The 18396-nt window shown below is 42.2% G+C and overlaps 1 protein-coding gene across 28 annotated transcripts in view; it reads right to left on the minus strand.

Annotated features, from left to right (window-relative positions):
• Positions 1-18396, minus strand: part of EIF4G3 (eukaryotic translation initiation factor 4 gamma 3) — a 1432461-nt gene that overhangs the window by 1207911 nt on the left and 206154 nt on the right. For all 28 annotated transcript variants that reach the window (XM_086921648.1, XM_086921654.1, XM_086921652.1 and 25 more), the window contains one exon: positions 10259-10390. In XM_086921648.1, the coding sequence (XP_086777774.1) occupies positions 10259-10390 (132 nt within the window). The remainder of the gene's footprint in view (positions 1-10258; positions 10391-18396) is intronic.

Below are 18396 nucleotides of genomic sequence, written 5' to 3' on the forward strand. Positions count from 1 at the left end.
TGATTTTATATTAAAAACACAGAGCCATGGACTATACCATTTACCACTGAAAGTCAATATTTCTTTCCATGTGTTCTCATACTTGGCGTGTCACGAAGTTTGGGACTTACTTTCTCTCCATGTTAAAGAACAGTAGATGTTTCAGCACCCAGGCTAATGTGCTGCATAGCTAAATACATATAATGTCCGAAAGGCGAGACAGATTGCACTTCAAATGCTGGTTGTTCTTTGACTTAGCATAAAAGGCACTGCAGGTATACAGTGCAAATGAGTGAGGATATTGTCTCAGCTTCTGCACGCTAGGATAGAAAATAGAGCAGCAGACCAATGAATTCAATTGACATTTTACGCTATGATGTAATAGAGTTGCAATGTTGTGGAAATGAGCTTCATAACTTAAGCAAGCTATGTTGGAAAATACGATCTAGAATTGGAAAGAAGTAATCCCAAGTATATATTATATTTGTCATTTAACAGGAGTTCTTCATAGAGTTTTTTGGGTTGCTGACTCTCCTCCTGTGAGGCAAGGCAGTATCTTTTCTATGGTGGGTATAACATCTTGTTTGTCTACATTTACCTTTTCTAAAGAACTGTGAAGGTAGATTTAGGCTAGACTATTAATACTCTTACCTATTTATGTCACTTTAGAGAAGCATCATTAGGAGACTCTTGGGCAGGACATTGGTATTTCATACTTCTATACACCAGTCTGGGTTTTTTCCATTACAGGTATTTGGATATGGTAGGTTGAGCATATTTGTGTTGTGATAAAACATATAAAAGCTTATGATGTATTTTACTTTACAGGTCTCCATCCCAGCTGTTCCCAACCCTGTCCCTTCCCTCGGTTGATCACCTCAATGTTCTCTGCTTTTACAGCATTCAGAATGGAGGTGAACTCTTTTGAGCAATCCTGAGGAATTAGTGGGGCTGACTACCTGAGTGGAAGAGATAAATAAAGACAATGTACGTGTACTTATTTAAAAGATGCAGGTTATTAAACAGGCTTTTTAATGAGAGAAGGAACATAAACAGAACATAAACAGGTGTGGAGCAAAACGAGAAGAGTGCCACTGCAGTACAACTCTAGTGAGAGAGCTTAGTAGACCAAAGAGAGGGAGAGGGTATATTATAGGAAGTCGAAGAGACAGACTGAACTGCATCTGTAGGTAGTGGCGAACAAACTATAGGCAAGGTAAGACAGTGCAACAACGTGAATAAACAAGTACAATTTTTATAGAGCACACATATGCCAAGGCGTCTTGGAGCTGGGCTAACAAAGAGAAACCTACATAATGCTGGAGACAAAAAAACATGTATTCAAAGATTTCCTAAAAAGGAGCCAGTTTGTTTCAGATCTCAACAATAGGGCCATAGAGTTCCAGAGCTTGCAGGATAAGTAGGAGAAGCTCCTGCCACCACAAATAGCCTTCTTTATTTTGCGAATGGTTACTAATTTGGAAGCAGATTATCTTAAGACACGTCGGGGGCATGCCATGAAAAGGTCTTCTGAAAGTAGAGAGGGCCAGTTCCATTTTGTGCTTTGTGTCTCATACACAAGGCTTTGAATGTTACCCTTTCACCAGCAGGCAACCAATGAAGGTCTTGGATGCTTTTTTAAATGGGGCTAAATTTAGGAGTTTTCAAGTTTAAAACGGGCTGCCGTATTGTGCAGGGATTGCAGTTTTGATTGAAGAGGTTTATGAATTCCCAAATAAAGAGCATTACAGTACTCTATCTTGGATAGGACCTAGGCAACCACCACCATTTTTTGCAATTCAAATTGAATAAATTGAATAACCTGGATTTATCTTTAGAAGATAGAAACAAGAAAATTGGATCTGATTGATATGTTAAAAAAACGGAGTTGGCAATCAAATAGGATCCAGACATTTTTCACTTTCTGAACTGGAGATAGAAGAGGACCTAGATTAACAGGCTACCAGGAATCGTTCAAAAAGGAGATGTAATCCTCAGAGTATCACCTCTGATTTCTCTGTTTAATTTAAGGCAATTTTATTGCATCCAGAATGTGATAATTTGCCAGTCAGTATCTCAACAGCAGATGTAATTGATATGACAATCTGTGTATCGTCAGAGTAGGATTTTGCAGAGAAACCATAGGATTGAAAACGTTTTGCCAAGGGGTGACATAGATGTTCAATAGCGTTGGGAATGAGGATGACCCCCTGAGGCACCCCAAAGGGAAGCGAGAAGTAATTAGGAGGTGTGCCCACCAAATGCAACAGTGTTTTCTGTTTGACAGGAAGGAGTTCAGGATGAACAGAGTTGCACTCCTGATCCCCACACCCTAAGCACTAGATGGTTCACTGTATCAAACACAGCAGAGCGGTCCAGCAGGGTCAGTGCAGCCCTCCCTCCTTTGTCCATTTGAATCTTCTTGTGACAACAACAAAGGCTGATTCTGTACACTGCTGCGGCATGAAGCCATGTTGCAATGGGTCCAGAATGTGTATAGCCACAAGAAAAGCCATCAGGTGTTCCTTTATTGCCTTTTCTAAATATTTTGCTGGGAGATGAACCAATAGTTTTTAGCCTGCGCAGGATCATGGGAAGGATTTTTTTTTTTAGGATAGGACATACCATGCTACTGGAAAATGCGGTCAAGTCAGCACATTATTTAAAGGTTTAGCAAGATGTACCACAATCGTATTAGGGACCATAAGGATGGCACAGGTCCATAAGGGGAACAGATGTAGTAGTTTCCAACAAGAGTTTTACTCTTTCTTCAGTCAGTGGGAAAACACTGTCCAAACCATTTGATCATTTGGACTTATTTGAGGCCCAAAAAACAAAGTAGCGGGAGAGATCGGCTATATGATTTCCATTCGGATTAACTGAAAATTCCTCATGAACTCATGAACGTTGTTTATTTTCCTTTGCAAAAACTCAGCAAGTTGGTTTAAAAAAATCTTGGTCAGTAATAAAACGTTTGATCTGGTCCAAATTTGAGAGGGCAGTTGCAGTTTTCGAAACGTCTATTGTCGAGTTTGACCATGCTTATTTTCTCAGTGAAATAATTGTTTTTTTGCTGTAGTAATCATAATTTCTTCTATCTCCGTTCTTGTGCCCTATATTTTGATTCAAGTATTTTTAATTCAGGAGAATACAAAGGGGCAAATGTATTTTTCCTATAGCTCTTTTTGTGTTTTTTCTGGGGCTAGCTGGGTGACTGCAGATAACCAGTTAAAAAAAATTGAAGTATGTATTTTGATAGGCATCAAAGAAATTCCGGGACCAGATTTATTATCTGGGACAGCTAGTTTAAAGAAGGTTGTATTATGATCTGTCCATGTCAATCATAGTGCTTTATCAAAGCTAATTTCTTGATTACGGTGCCATTAAATACTGAATTGTTGCTGAATTTAAAAGTGAACATCAGGGCTTCTCCCTCTAAATGGTAGATAGAGGTAAACACTGTTTTTATGTAGTTGTGATTAAAACAGTTTTAATCCCCATCGTCCCCATGTACACAGATTCGGTCTAATCTGGACATCTCACATCCTTCCAGAGTAGCAATTTTAAGGTTAAGGTCTGATGCACTATCGGTTCAGTTTTCCTTAAGGAATACCAAATCCGGAGTATGGTCCATAAATTTTACAAATTCATATTTATGCTTATCAAGGAACGTGAGTGCCTCACCAGTTCGTTTCGATAACTGAGGGAGACAGGCGGGTGTTAAAGGCATATTACAACTAAAACGCTCGGCTAATTTAAGGCTAAAAAAAGATTTACCCACATCTGCAAAATTGATCCACATTGGTGTCTCAGTTTAAAATCGTGCAGCAACTTTGTCTACCTTTGTTGCAGATTGCCGAACAAGTTACTTACCTTCGGTAACGCTTTTACTGGTGGATACAGTATCTGCCTGTGGATTTCTTACCTTTTGAATGACCTCTTGCGTAATATTTCACAGAAACTTTTTTCATAGCTCTCCCACGTCAGCAAGGACGTCACAATGGAAAGGCACTGCTCACGACACTGGAGCCATAAGACCAACTCGTTGGCGTGCGGATGTCAGTTCAATCCATTTTTTCTGTGCCTTCGAGGCGAACAGTTGAACTGACCACATTTCCCAAGTATATACACTATACAACATTTCCTTAATTATACACAGTATACGATTTAGAGAACAAAAAGCAATTGGAAATTCAAAAATATAGACATTTCCTAGTGAAAACCATCACATTATTTCGAATAAAAATAAAGCACATGAACTTCATGCTAATCATTTTTCTGGTATAAACAGGCAGGCAATGGGGAGGCAGGTGGGTAAGTGAAGAATTCACAGGCAGATATTGTATCCACCAGAAAAAGTGTTACCGAAGGGAAGAAACTTGTTCTTCGGATGGATACATCTGCCTTTGGATTCCTCACCTTTTGAATTGAATACTCAAGCAGTCCCGCTCCCGGAGGAGGGTGCCCGCCCATCTATACCAAAAAATCCTGCAGCACATACTGTGCAAACTGGCTGTCTCTCCTCACCTCAGAGTCGAAGCAGTAATACTTTGCCAAAGTGTGGAGGGAGGCACAAGTTGCCGCCTTACATATGTCTACAACAGGGAAACCTCTAGCTAAAGCAGAAGAAGACTACTTCGCTCTGGAGGAAAGAGCTTGAATATCTTCAGGAGGCTCCCTCTTGGCCAAGGCATAGCAGATCTTGATACAGAGGTTGATCCACCTAGACAGCGTTCTCTTGTGGACAGCCTTGCCCTTCTTGTTGCCCACAAAGCCGATGAAAAGTTGGTCATCCAACCTGAAATCTTTAGTCCTGTCCAGGCAGAAGCGGACTGCCCTCTTGGGATCTAGGTGGTGAAGTCTCTCCTCCTCCTTGGAAGTGTGAGGATAGTAAGTGGGTAAAGTAATAGATTGTCCTAGGTGGAAGGGAGTGACCACCTTAGGCAGGAAACAGCTCTTTGCAATTACACAAATCTGAGGGTTCTGAGCCCACACTACAGTCGCAAAGCCTCTCTGCAGTGATAATACAACCCTACAACTCCCTGTTTGTTGATGTACCACATTGTGGTAGTGTTGTTCGTCAGTACCTGAACTGACCGGCCACGAAAGGAGGGAAGAAAGGCCTTGAGAGCAAAAAGAATCACCCACAGTTCTGTAAGATTGATATGAAAATCTTTCCTCTGGAGACCAAAGGACCTTGACCTCCAGACCCCTCAGATGAGCTCCCCACTCAGAGTGAAGGCATTCATTCTCTGACAACTCCATTGTGTTGAAACCACTGCCTGGGGAGGCCCTACTGGAGTGCCCTCATGTGCCAGCGTGCATGGTTTACCAACAGTATGCAGGAAGCAAACAGACCGATCAGGCTTAGAACCTTCAGAACTGGAACAGCCGCTCTATCTTGAAATGTTGGAATCATAGCCTGGATGTCTAGAATCCTCTGAGGAGGTGAAAAAGCACGACTCACAGTAGTGTCCAGTATTGCCCCTACGAAAAAGGTTGCACCGAGAGGACATCAAGTGAGATTTTGGTACATTTATCGAAAAACCCAAGTCGAACAACAGCTGTGTTCTCACTGAGGCCACCAGAGATGGAGGTTCGAAACGGCTTCCCTTGAGACAGGTTACCTGGAACACTCCACAATGACAGCTCCGCTGCATCGTCTCTGGAGAATCTGACCACCTCTCTGACAACTCCATTGTGTTGAAACTACTGCAGTGCCCTCATGTGCCAGCGTGCATGGTTTACCAACAGTATGCAGGAAGCAAACAGACCGAGCAGGCGTAGAACCTTCAGAACTGGAACAGCCGCTCTATCTTGCAATGTTGGAATCATAGCCTGGATGTCTAGAATCCTCTGGTGCGCTACGAAATCCCTGCATACTTTTTTTTGCAGATTCTTGTCTACTAAGCAAGAATAAAACCTATAAATTGGGCGACCAGTGATAAGCGGGTATATGTCTATTGCTAAGCAAGACTTAACCAGTAAGTTGGAAAACCAGTGAGAAGCGGGACCGGTTGGCGTACAACACAATGCCTACATATTGTTTGCCGACTCCTGTCCAATCTCACCCCCGATCTCTCAATGCACCCGTAATTTAAAAAAGTGGCGTGAGGCCTTACCTGTCTATCGGTACCTCTGGACGGTCATCTGAGCTGTCGGGGAGGTACCGATCGGGCGGCCATATGTCTTCTTTATAAATCAACAGGCAGTTTGTCAGCCCACTGAATGTTCCGTTCATTTGCGTAATGAAGCCGTATTGCACTCTATGGTACATGGGCTATGTAGTATGTAAACCCCATATGCTCCTTGGCAGCCGGACACCGCGTTTATTCGCGTGATGACGTCACCGTCTCACGTTCTAAGAATGATGGGATATGTAGTGTACGTGAGGGAGCGTTCGGGAACACACATTCAAAATGCTTTATTTAGCTCCACACTACCGCCCCATGAATGACCTCTTATGTATCTTACTTGCCTTGCTCAAATCAAGTCTGAAATTCAAACAATATGTCAAGTCTTGATATTTATCAATGTGAGTGCCTCTTAACTACTTATCACAGTATGCTGCTAACATAGTGAAAACTGGGGAAAATATAGTTCTGCTCGTGGTGTATTGTAGTACTATAAGCTCAGTACGGTTTATGTTGCGTTTCTTCAGTACTAGTGTTCTTAGTAGAAGGCGTGGCTAGAAAATAATACAACCCTTCCATACATAACCAATACTAGCGGATTATAATTAGTTATGTATAGCACGCAAACCTCGCCAGTTTTGAGAAACTACTTATAGAGAGTCCTTTGTGGTATAAAAGTGTCAAACAACCTAATGATTTTTAGGAACAAACTATATATACCATAGTTCAAAAGAACAAGAAAAGAAGGCTGCATTGACCGACAGACAGGTAAGGCCTCACGCCACTTTTTTAATTATGGGCGCAATGAGAGATCGGGGTGAGATTGGACAGGAGTCGGCAAATAATATGTAGGCATTGTGCTGTACGCCAACCGGTCCCGCTTCTCACTGGTTTTCCAACTTGCAGGTTAAGTCTTGCTTAGCAATAGACATATACCCGCTTATCACTGGTTGCCCAATTTATAGGTTTTATTCTTGCTTAGCAGTAGACATAAATCTGCACAAAAAAAAGTATGCAGGGATTTCGTAGCGCACCAGGCGGTCACGCCCACGTATGCGTTCTCATTTTATGGGTTAAGTTAAGTAAATGCCAGACAACAGAGCAAAGCAAGGTTTGTGGATGCAGGTATCACTAAATATGTCAGGCGGTCCCGCTCACTATCCTTTTACTTCAAGGGCGATGTCCTTTAAAAGACAGGTATTGTTTGATAAAGCAGAGAGAGGTCAGTCAACCTTCGACCTTATGGATACAGAGGCTGCTTTGGGGCTCTAATTAAAGCATAGCAGACTGGTATAAGTGGTGCTGCCATCATAATTACACTGTCTTCGCATTGGTATAGATATAGCATTGTTGTGTTTTTGCGCGAGCACAATGATTGTTTTTCAGCCATTACAGGCTACTTTTCAGACCGCTCTGTTGACAGAGCAGTATTCTATATATGACCCGTGACTGAAAGATTAGGTGTGTAATGACGAATTGGCCCATTGAAAGGTGGTTGGGGTTAAATTTAAGGAACGTAGTAGAACACATTTGTATAGTATAGATTGAGAAGGCAGAATTCTACTCAGGGTATCAGCATCACAATCAATAGTCAAGGATAGTGGCCTAAAAGAAGTGTGACCTATGTCTTTATTCTGTTTGTACATATATATATTTTTCTGTATAGTGATTGCTGCACAATGACATTAAATAGCATTTCAGGATAGGCATAACATCCTAGTAAATGATGGTTTGTTATACTCCTTTCCTTTTTAGAGTGGTGCCTCCTTTTCCCTGAGCAGTTGCCAGGTGAGGTGAGGTTGTTTCCTCCAAAATTCTAGGTAAGAAAGAGAACCACACACTCTACATTGGAGAAAGATAGATGGCAATGATATTGTCACTGTTAGTTTCATTTACTCCTTTTGTTGTGGCAATGGACACGAATGTGGCGCATATTTCTCCTTTGCTGTCTTACAGATACCTTCAGGTATGAGTTTTGGAGACGAAGGTTCGTACACCCCACAATACAGGTGATTTGGTTGTATCGTTTCCGACCACATCAAGTGTACTAATACCAGTTATATTCATTATATCTATTTAAAATATTTTAGTTTCACATGTTGCAGTATCAAAAATACTTTTTGGTGGGTCCTGACGAAGGAACGGGACAAAGTCCTGCTCGTGGTGTATTGTGGTACTATAAGCTCTGTACGGTTTATGTTGCGTTTCTTCAGTACTAGTGTTCTAAGTAGAAGGCGTGGCTAGAAAATAATACAACCATTCCATACATAACCAATACTGGCGGATTATAATTAGTTATGTTTAGCACGCAAAACTCGCCAGTTTTGAGAAACTACTTAGAGAGCCCTTTGTGGTTGTGCCGAAACATGTTGACCACTGCATAACATCAGACAGTTATTTTGTGGCAATGTCTTTGCGCTGTTTTAAGCTTGGACTATGGGAGACAATGATAAAGATAGGGTCTGTCGCACTTCAATTTTAATTTCACTTGTCACTAATGCACTGCACTTAGTTCGCACACTATCCGCTGCTCTCATCAGGTAGTCCTGATTGTCATCCCCTGTTATCAACTGAACTAAAACATCGTCGGGCTCCCCAATCACTAGGGTGGCGTTGCAGCCCTTAGGTTCACGAGAGTGACTTATAAGAGGAGACCCAGATGATGACGCATGTCATCGAGGTGGTGAGTGATGGAAATCCGGAAATGTATTGAATTTTTCCTGTTTTTTAGGAGCCTCAATATTGTGGAGTTTGTTGTCCAGAACACAGAGGGTTAGGAACTTCATTTTAGACCCTTGGACACTTTAGGTTTGTGAATACTGTGAATTTGGGGCAAGGTATCCAGGGTGGTCTCTAAATATAGCCTCTGATCCCTCTCTAAGCGGTTTGTGTTTTTTTTCCTAAACATAGACCTACACATTATGCTTGAACTTAAATTAACCCATAACCACTTATGCTAACCTAGATCAACATGCATGGGCATGCTAGAAGTGTCATGTGTCCAGTGCAGGCCCATTGTTGTTTTTCTTTCTCTGCATGAGCATGTTGCAGGCTGCTCTCTGCTTTGCACACGTTACAATAAAAACGTATTTTACTTCGTGCCATGCTATACTTTGGCACAGAACCTGCTGTTTTTGAGTTCTGTTCTGTCCTAGTATTTAGTCTGAACAAAGTAGACAAGGTCAAACAACAATACCCCTGGTTATTCTGTTTTGGTCAGGCTCTAGCACTTAGATAAAACACACAAATGCAGCTGTTTGGGAACACATACTCTGTCATATAGATATTCACAGAGACATGCAAATACACATTTGGAGATAGCTTTTTCAGAGAAGAGAGGGTCCGCTGCAAACACCCAGAAATCTTCTAATATATAATCACTTTGCCTCTGTAGAAGGGAGGGGGTGGCTACCCTGTCTAATATCATGACAGCTCCTTTTATGACTTATGGATTGCTTACTAGGCTGACCGTATTTGTGTTAGGCACCTTCTTACTTGTTGTAGCATGTATACTGCATATTAGAGCACAATGGTTAAAATAAACAAGTACGAGTGTGAGAGCGAAAGGATGTGACCTGTCGCAGCGATTCATGAATGAGTCAGGAGTGCTGTGTTCTGGGGTGTCTAATCGCTTGTTCCTCTGTAAGTGATTAGGAGGGCAAGTGATGTACTATAGCACGTCGGTCCTGGGCTCATGGGTACTAAGGTAGTAGGATAACTCAGTCCCTGCCTAATAAGGTTCTATGGGCCCAAGCGTAGTTCTGCGACTCAGCAGAATCTCTGCAACATAATCAATCAACAATCACAGTGGTACAGGTGATTAGGATATGTTGACTGCTCCAGGTAGAATTTATGTGGCTATCCATTTATTGATATATCCACCATTAGGTTGATGTATGAAACAAAAACAAAAGTGGATAGAAGAAAAACTACTCACTGCCAAAAAGAAATAAGGAGGGTTTACTGGTTAATTTACAGTGTGCAAGAGACATAAGTGTGCTGTGCAATTCCTTAGTTTTATCCAATATAAAAATACCCATCAGTCAGGTATTACGTACAAGATCCTAATGCTGAAGAATTAAATGAGGTTAATGTGGATTATATCCCAAGGAGGAAAAATGCCAAACAATGTAAAGCAAGTTTACCTGTGAAAGTCCAGGGGACGAGGCATGACCCGGAGGTGTTGCAGAAAGGGCTGGATGTCCTTTGCTTATTTCATGTGCAGAATAAGGTGATGGAGCCGGTGGACCCGGTTGTCTTGTAACTTGTGCTGCAACCTGCAAGAAGAACAGCTCACTTAAGTATCCAGTCATCGATCTTAGAGCTTAACTCTCAGGGAAACACTTCTCACAATACAACCGGAAAATACATCTAGCTGCCCCAAAGTGTTCTGCCCTCCTGGAGACACGATAGATGTTCTACTACAATAGCCTGCACACCACGGCAGCAGTCACTTCCTGAGTTCCTTGCTACCTTTCAAGATTACCAGAGTATTAAACTATCTTCATACACACTATACAGCATACAGCATGTTGCTCCTCTGTTCAACCCAAACATCATTCCTTTCGTCGACATCCTTTCTCACATGCACTCCTTATTACAGCTTCTTGATTGGATTGCAATTTTGACTATTAACAAAATAAACGGAGAACCATGCGAGTCTCGAACAGATCTAAATTCATCCCTCTGATCGCTCAGTTCAGTCCACTACTGTGAACCCACTATATTTCTAAGCGGGAGTTCTGCCTCGATGATCTGATGATAATATATTTCACAATATACGTTACTTCTGTGGCCTAACAAGTAGGTTATTTACTGTATTGGTATCAGTGCTCTCATCCCTCTAAATATTCCGATGATTAAATATTTGGCATCCATAAACCTTTGTGATGCCTCATTTCCGTAAAGGTAAGGAGGATCTCAATCTTTTGAAGTCCCAAAAGATGAAATCATCGATACTCAAAAAAACTCTTAATGGAACTGGCAAACTTACACCCTTTTATCAAGATACATATTTTATTTAGAATGTATTATAGCAAATTATACTATACTATGTCAGGGAAAATCAATGTGGTCCAAGAAAGTTATTTAGAGCAATTATACTAATAAATCCACATTTATTACAACATCGAAAAGGTCATATTGAGTGTAGTAGCAAAGTACAGCAAAACTGACCAGAGAAAAATACTTATTACACCCTCACAGACATCATGTAATCATTATTTTATAAAAGGAAGCACCTCTCCTAACATTCACAATGTTCCTTCAATATGATTTGGAGCACACACAGAAAGTTCTATTTCTTGAATGAATTCTTAGTTCTCCTTCATGGATACCTTCAATAAATCCATACACCTTACAATATCCACTTCTGTGATGTCACATTTTTTGTTTAAAACTAATCTAATTCCAAATATAACTATGCCTATCGTAACATGACTTTTTTTGTTTTTGTTTTCAAAAACCTTTATTGCAAGCAGATACTGTTGAACACGGCATTGTGCCTCCAACCCTAATCGGGCTGGCAGCGTAATGAAAAAGCAGATATAGCAGTAAAATCACTTGAAAAGCCGCCTACAACCACTTCGGGCGGCCGCGTCAATTGGAACATTGCAACAAGAACTGATTAAGGTGTGGGAAAAAAAAAAACATATGGGATGTAAAATCGTTTAGTGTCAACACGTGCTAATAAAGTCAAGAATCCAAGGCCCCAGAGAAAGACAACTAGTGAATGGGATCAGGAAGTGTGTACATTGCCCCTCAGGGCCAGCAAACGCAGGGCAACCCATAAAAGCTCCAAATCCCTGCTTGCCCAGTAGGCTATATGTATGTGTATGCAGGGAAGAACACAGCCAGGTCAGTTGTAGTAGAAAGAAGAGAACAATAAAAGGAAAGTAACAATAACCGTACAGGTCGTGACATGCCATGCGATATTTGGGCGTCACGTACTATGCAGATAGAGGGAGGGGGCGGGCCTGGGGGGGGAGGACAAGGAGACTGACTAGGAATCCCAATGTGTCCAATCTACCACCACGCTAGGGTGTAAGCATCTTTCAATCACTTGGGAAGAGTTGCAGGACCTTGAGCTTCGGGGGGGAGGGGGGGGGGGGGGGGGGGCTAAAGCAAGTGAATCCGATACGCATGAGATAAGATAGCAAGGGCTGCCAGACGCGCTGGAATTTCTTTTCAGTTTTCGCTATGTTGTGTGAGAGCCTCTCCATGGCTGGTGCATGCCACACCCGGGTGAACCACTGAGCTATGGATGGGGCAGTGGTCTGCTTTCATGTGCACGCAAGGAGTTGTCGTGCTGCTAGACGTAGGTGGCTTATGAGGGCCCAGTCCGCCCCAGTCATTGCTGCAAGATCAGAGAGACGGATGCCCAGGATCACCACGTGTTGCGATGACGGGATCGGGTATCCCACCACCCCTTTAATGTGGCCTAGAACTTCCTTCCAAAAAGTAGCTATCATGTGGCAGGACCACCAGATGTGGCAGAGTGCCTTCCGTCGACCCACATCTCCAACATAGGTTGGATGCAGAACGAAACATGGTGGCCAGCCGGGAGGGTTTATAGTACCATTGGAGCATCAATTTGTAGGCCGTTTCACGCGAAGCAAGGCTACGGTAGGTCTTAGGGATGTCTTGCCAAAGTTTATCCCACTGCTTGGGAGAAAGTCTTTCCGGAGTTGCGGCCTGCCTCGTGGTCTGATATCGATGGGGGCGCAGTGGAGTCGAGTGTTGTAGCACCCGGTAGGTCTTGGATATAAGGCCTTTGGAGCCCCTAACGGCTCTCACCAATTTTTCGAACGGGGTGAAGGGGCGAGTCACCGCAGCGTGCACCTCGGGGACGGAGAGCCAGTGGCGCAGTTGCATATATTGATGGTGTGCGATAGCGCAAAGTCAGATCGGCATTCGTCAAAGGACTCAAGGACGTCCAACCGCAGATAAGGCGCCAATCGTTCAACACTCCCCCTCATTCCAAGCGCGAAGCATATGTTTTTGCAAGCCTGTGTGAAACTCCGGGTATGGAATTGGGATGGAAATGCGGTCAGCCCCCTTTTAACTGCTATTTTGGCCCATATATTAAGGACTGTCTTGGTCGGAGCCACAACATATGCACTCCGGAGTCGGGCTTGGTATGGCCTAGGGAACATGTGAGTAATCTGCAGCTAGAAGTCTTTATCAGAATTTACATTTTTCTTAAATGTGGCAGTCTTAACGGAAGTTTATTCAGTGGGGGCACCAAATAGCTTATCATAAAGTTTATATATGCAAGCCTTTATTTTTATGCATCCCTCAGCTTTGATGTAGGATTTAGACCAAAGACCTGGTGACCAACAAACACAAATACTCTTGTGCACATAAGCGAACTCAACTGCCAAAGTTTTACTGTTTGTGATTGAGATTGCTTTTGGTACATCTTTCTGTATATACTGCTACAAATTGCTGAGAAAATGAGAACTGTACACCCATCCAGTGCCATAACTAATCTGCTACTCAAACCATGTAATCCGTGGTCTGGTTTATAAGCACACAAGTGTAACATTCTAGAAGTTTGAAGGAAAAACGTATCACTCTAACAGCAGTGAGACAATTTTGGTAATCCTATCCGCCAACAAGTCTTAAGGATACCATACTGACAACACCAGATTCCATTTGGAAAAGGCAAGAGCAATTCAGAGGAAAATGTTGACAACTCTATTGAATTGGTGAATTTTCTAAGCTGGGAAAAGTTAAAAAAAACATTGGAAGTCTCCACCTGAATTTGGTGTCAGCATGCACGCATTTTGGGAAATTGTTGGCGCTTGGCAAATACGAAATATCAAACTTCAGGTTTTGTAGGGATCAAAAGTTTCCTAAAACCCTTTCAAAGAAAGGTGCAAATGTATTCATTAAAACAGATGTTACTTCTTAGAGTTAAAGGTAGCATCAGCATAAAAGCAGGAAAATATTTATTTCACATGAGAATTACAAATGGGAAACTTGAGCTGCCCCCTTTCATTCTAATTAAAACAATGTGAGCAACTGAATGAAATTTGTTGATCACACTAAACAAATCTGATTAAATTACATGCACATAGGCTGGTAAAGATTTCAAGCAGCCGAATACCAAGAACATGCTACAGAAAACAAACCTTTACTGGGTGAAGGAGAGAATACAAACAGAACAAGTAAATGTGATGAAAAGAACAGCTTGCATGAAAGACTAACACACAAATTGATAAGAAATGGGGGCTTAAATCGTAAATTTAAACGGCTTAGGTCAATTGATACTTAAGTTGAACAGCAAACGTGATAGAAGTTCATGCCAGAAAAATCTGAGTATCCTTGTGTCTTTTTTGCTGTATTATCTTCAAAAGTTAAAGTCATCTATAGCTACCACCCAGGCACGACAGGTGAAGGCATGGAACAAAGCCATGTCATCGGGTAAACACCACCTAAAGGACCTCCAGGTTTCTTATGACAGTGGGTTTGTACGGATTTACATTAAGCATTTACTTACAAGTAACAACAGGTAATACGGTCTCCTGATGCAGTTCTACTCAAGGTATGCCACTTTCCTTATGATCAACAACCGTATAAGGACACCCACCCCGAAAATAGTCTCTTTGTGTCAAAGAGTGTGACCTTATCAACAGGCAAATCTTAGTTTACCAGAAAAATACACACAGCGTCCAGTAAAGTAGGAAGACGACCTATATGTATGAACACATTTTTCCGTAGGCACAGAATGGATAAAAACTATTGACACATCTAGTCCCAAGCCCATTAAACGCATCAGGAGGAGAACATACACGCCATGTGACAGAGAGAAACCCCAAAGCCACAGGAGAACAAGCATTTGCAATGTAATAGGCCTTGCATTCGTGAATGCTGGAGCTATTGGCGCAGTAAATGAATTTTTTAACCTCATAAGAGCGTCGAACGTTCAGCGCCCAGTGCTGAACGTTCGAAGAAAGAATGCTGGCCCGTCGGCCAACAGTCGTGCGCAGCACTGGCAAGGTAGTGCTTGCGACGACCGTTGGCCGACGGCAGCACTTAAGGGGTTAAATATGTTTTTTGTTTGAAGTGGAGGAATAACACAAGACAATCGAAAGAGCACATATGCATGACTTAACCTGAATATTGTATGCACACCTCAATTGAGAGCAATATGTGTAAAAAAGGAGTAATAATCACCTCCGGAGTATGGATCTATGCTTGGTACACACACAAGATGTAGGGAATGCCAAGAAAGCTTGTTTAAACTTCAGACGTCAATTAAATACCAAAATCACTGATATGGAAAGAGGACTTGAAGTTTAAAGTTCCGTTAGGATCCGCCGTCAATGGTGGCCGTATGTGTAAAATATATAAGCTCAGATTCCTCCAAATTATGGATTTGTTGCCCAAATTCCAAGTAGTGCTACAAAATAAGGAGAAAAAAATTATGCAGTGGGCAGTAGTGCAAAATAATAGAGGCTCAACCTCAAAACGCTAATATAAAATATGGTGCTTGTTCTCTAAAACAACATATTGATGGTGCACCTACTGCAGGCTCAAGCTTGCAGGACAGCTTGCGATTGGCTGCAAGTATACCCATACGGGGATGTGTCGCAACAGGGAATTGCGGACATTGGGCCCGGGGCACAGAGTGGGAGTCTTGTGGCAACGCTATAAAAAAATACAGATGGTAACAATTAAATGTAAATGCATCCAGGACTGGGTGAACAAACATTGTGGAGCATTAGAAAACAAAAATGCAAATGCCGCTCAAAAGCCAGAGAGGGAAGTGCACAGAACAGGTGCCCTGTGAACATGTCTGATTAGGAACCAGAGAAACGCAAATGCGGAGTCTGTTAGCTCAAAAGTCAACCAAAAAAAAAAAAAAAAAGAGTGCCCACCAGGCATGGTAAATAACATGAAAGTGTAACAGCATATGCAAGAGGGACAGTCCTCATGAGAGGTTACAAGAGAAAAATAAGAGGGACTATTGACCATATTAGCCATTGAAAAGCAGCCATTTACAAAGGACAGTAAAAGGAGCCAATTAGAAAGATGGGAGTTACGTAATGCCTATATCCTGGAAACAGCATGTCTCGAAGAGACAGCGCAAGCGATGCCTAGGTGAGACTTAAAAAGGCATTTTCTTGCCTTGTGTCTGAGACAATGTCAACGTACTGGATACACTGCTGAAGGGTAAACCAGAATTGTGCTACACTGAGGGAGATTTATACTATGGAAAAATAACTGCACAAATTACCTGTATAGCGTTTCCAAGTGTGGAGAAAATCTGGTATTATATATTATAAAACAAAGAAAGAGCCAATGTCGAATGAAGCATTAAATGGCTTAACAAATCGGCTTCAATGAAGAGTAAGTGGCCCAGTTGTTCAAGGATTCTTGCACCACGAAGCAGAAACATCAACTGGGGGCTGTAACGGTTTCATTGTCGAACTAGGAGTACACTTCACTTTTTTTTTTTTTAAGAGTTCATTAAAGAGGCTAAGAAATTTTAGTTGATAAAGTCTAGATGTATTCTGGCTAGTGGTAAACAATCATGTTCCGAGAGTCGCTGTTTTGTAAAGATATTTAAAGATTGTGAATATTACTAAAGCTCCCATGATTAAGAGCAAACTGTTACTCTCCGCAAAGACCTATATTCAAAATCACCACCAGCCCTTCTACTGCTTCTTCTACACTTGCAATTGTATTGCACAGTGCCACATGTGAATTATTGCATAGCGCAGTGCCAAGTAATTCCCAATAAAGACAACTAGGCTGGTCAACGAATTCCACTCACTTTATCCCTGAAAAGCAATTGCTGAACATGTTGCTACAAAAGCAGTCGAAAAGTATCTAGTCTGGTTTAACTGTCGAAGAAGTGGGTACACCAATACATCTAACTTTTTTAATTATTGTTAGCCGGTCTATTGTCTTTGCAAATTCCAGGTGAGTAAGATTTTTTACAGTTTTTATTTCTGTTTCTTTTTTACATTATCTGGATTTTCTTCCAGTCACACAATCCCTGTCATGTTACCCCCTCGGAAAGTGTGGTACAAAAGTGCTAAATTGCACAGAGCGCAAGTTTCCTTCAAAGGAAATTCTTACATGCGTATATAGAAGCATTTCTTCAGTCAGGAACGGGCCAAATCACAGAATGGGGTCGTTTGCAACTGCAAATATACTTTTTTAAATGTACATTAGCACAAATTGTGATTCTGTAACAGGTTACCAAATTATAAAGTGTTGGCAATGAAATAATTGAATCCCTCACCAGAGGGGGCCTTCCTACTACATTAGGGACTAAGAGTCACAGCTACCTTACAGCTGACGAAGAGGTCCCTGCAATTGCTGCCATCTGCTATCCTGAAAGGGCTATATAGCACACACATTTTTCCTGTAGCATGGGCTGAGACTAGACAAAGGGCGGAACCTTCCTGTGCCAGAAAAAGGCAGGGTAGGGTCACCCCTTTTCGTGTTCTGGCCAGGTTGTCTCCATTATTAGAGGAGAGATCCTCAAACATTGCTAGGACTTCCTTATATTGCTTGCCTGTACCTTTCCTGGCTTGCCAGCTGTCCTTGAGTTTTGCTCTATGAGGAGGAACTGTCAAGCACTATTTGAAGACATCAAGACTCTCCTTGTTTGGAACCATTATATTTAAGTGCTTGCCCGGATAGTCTACTAAGTCAACTGATGGGGTGACTACCCCCCTCCTAGTTCTCTTGATCTCCGTGAAGCGTAGCGGGCATGTGTGTATAAGTCTGGGGTTTAAGGATGAGCCCGCCTTGTGCTCTGAGACTTGACTGGACCACAACCCTCCACCTTAGCCTTGAACCATGGAGCTATTGTACTGCCTTACTATGATTGTTGTTTAACATCTCCCTGGATCTTTTTTACCAATTGCTCAAGTGAATTATATGTTTATTAATTGGATTTTCCTTTTTAGGTCTTGCGCCTAGCAATGCAGTGCAAGTACTGCCCGCGCAGCACGTGACATATGGAAGGTGAAAAATGGGGTTTCAGAGACGGACCTAGAATCGCACACGCTCGTGCGTGGTGTGCTTTTACTTTTGTGCCACGCGATTGGGCTTTGCGTGTGTTTTTCAGTAAGACGGCACGCAGTAGGCCAAAGGCGGTCGCGTTGCTCCGCCCATGGCCTATTGCGCGCACCAGACCGTTATGTGGTTGCAATTATTGTGCCCAGGCACGGGCGCGATAATTGAAACCACATGTTTTGCTGTGGTGCGCGTGCGCACCACTTGTGGGCGTCTTCGTTTTACAATAGCGATCGCTTTCGCG

The sequence above is a fragment of the Lissotriton vulgaris genome, chromosome 5 (assembly GCF_964263255.1).
Source record: "Lissotriton vulgaris chromosome 5, aLisVul1.2, whole genome shotgun sequence".
Lineage (NCBI taxonomy): Eukaryota > Metazoa > Chordata > Amphibia > Caudata > Salamandridae > Lissotriton > Lissotriton vulgaris.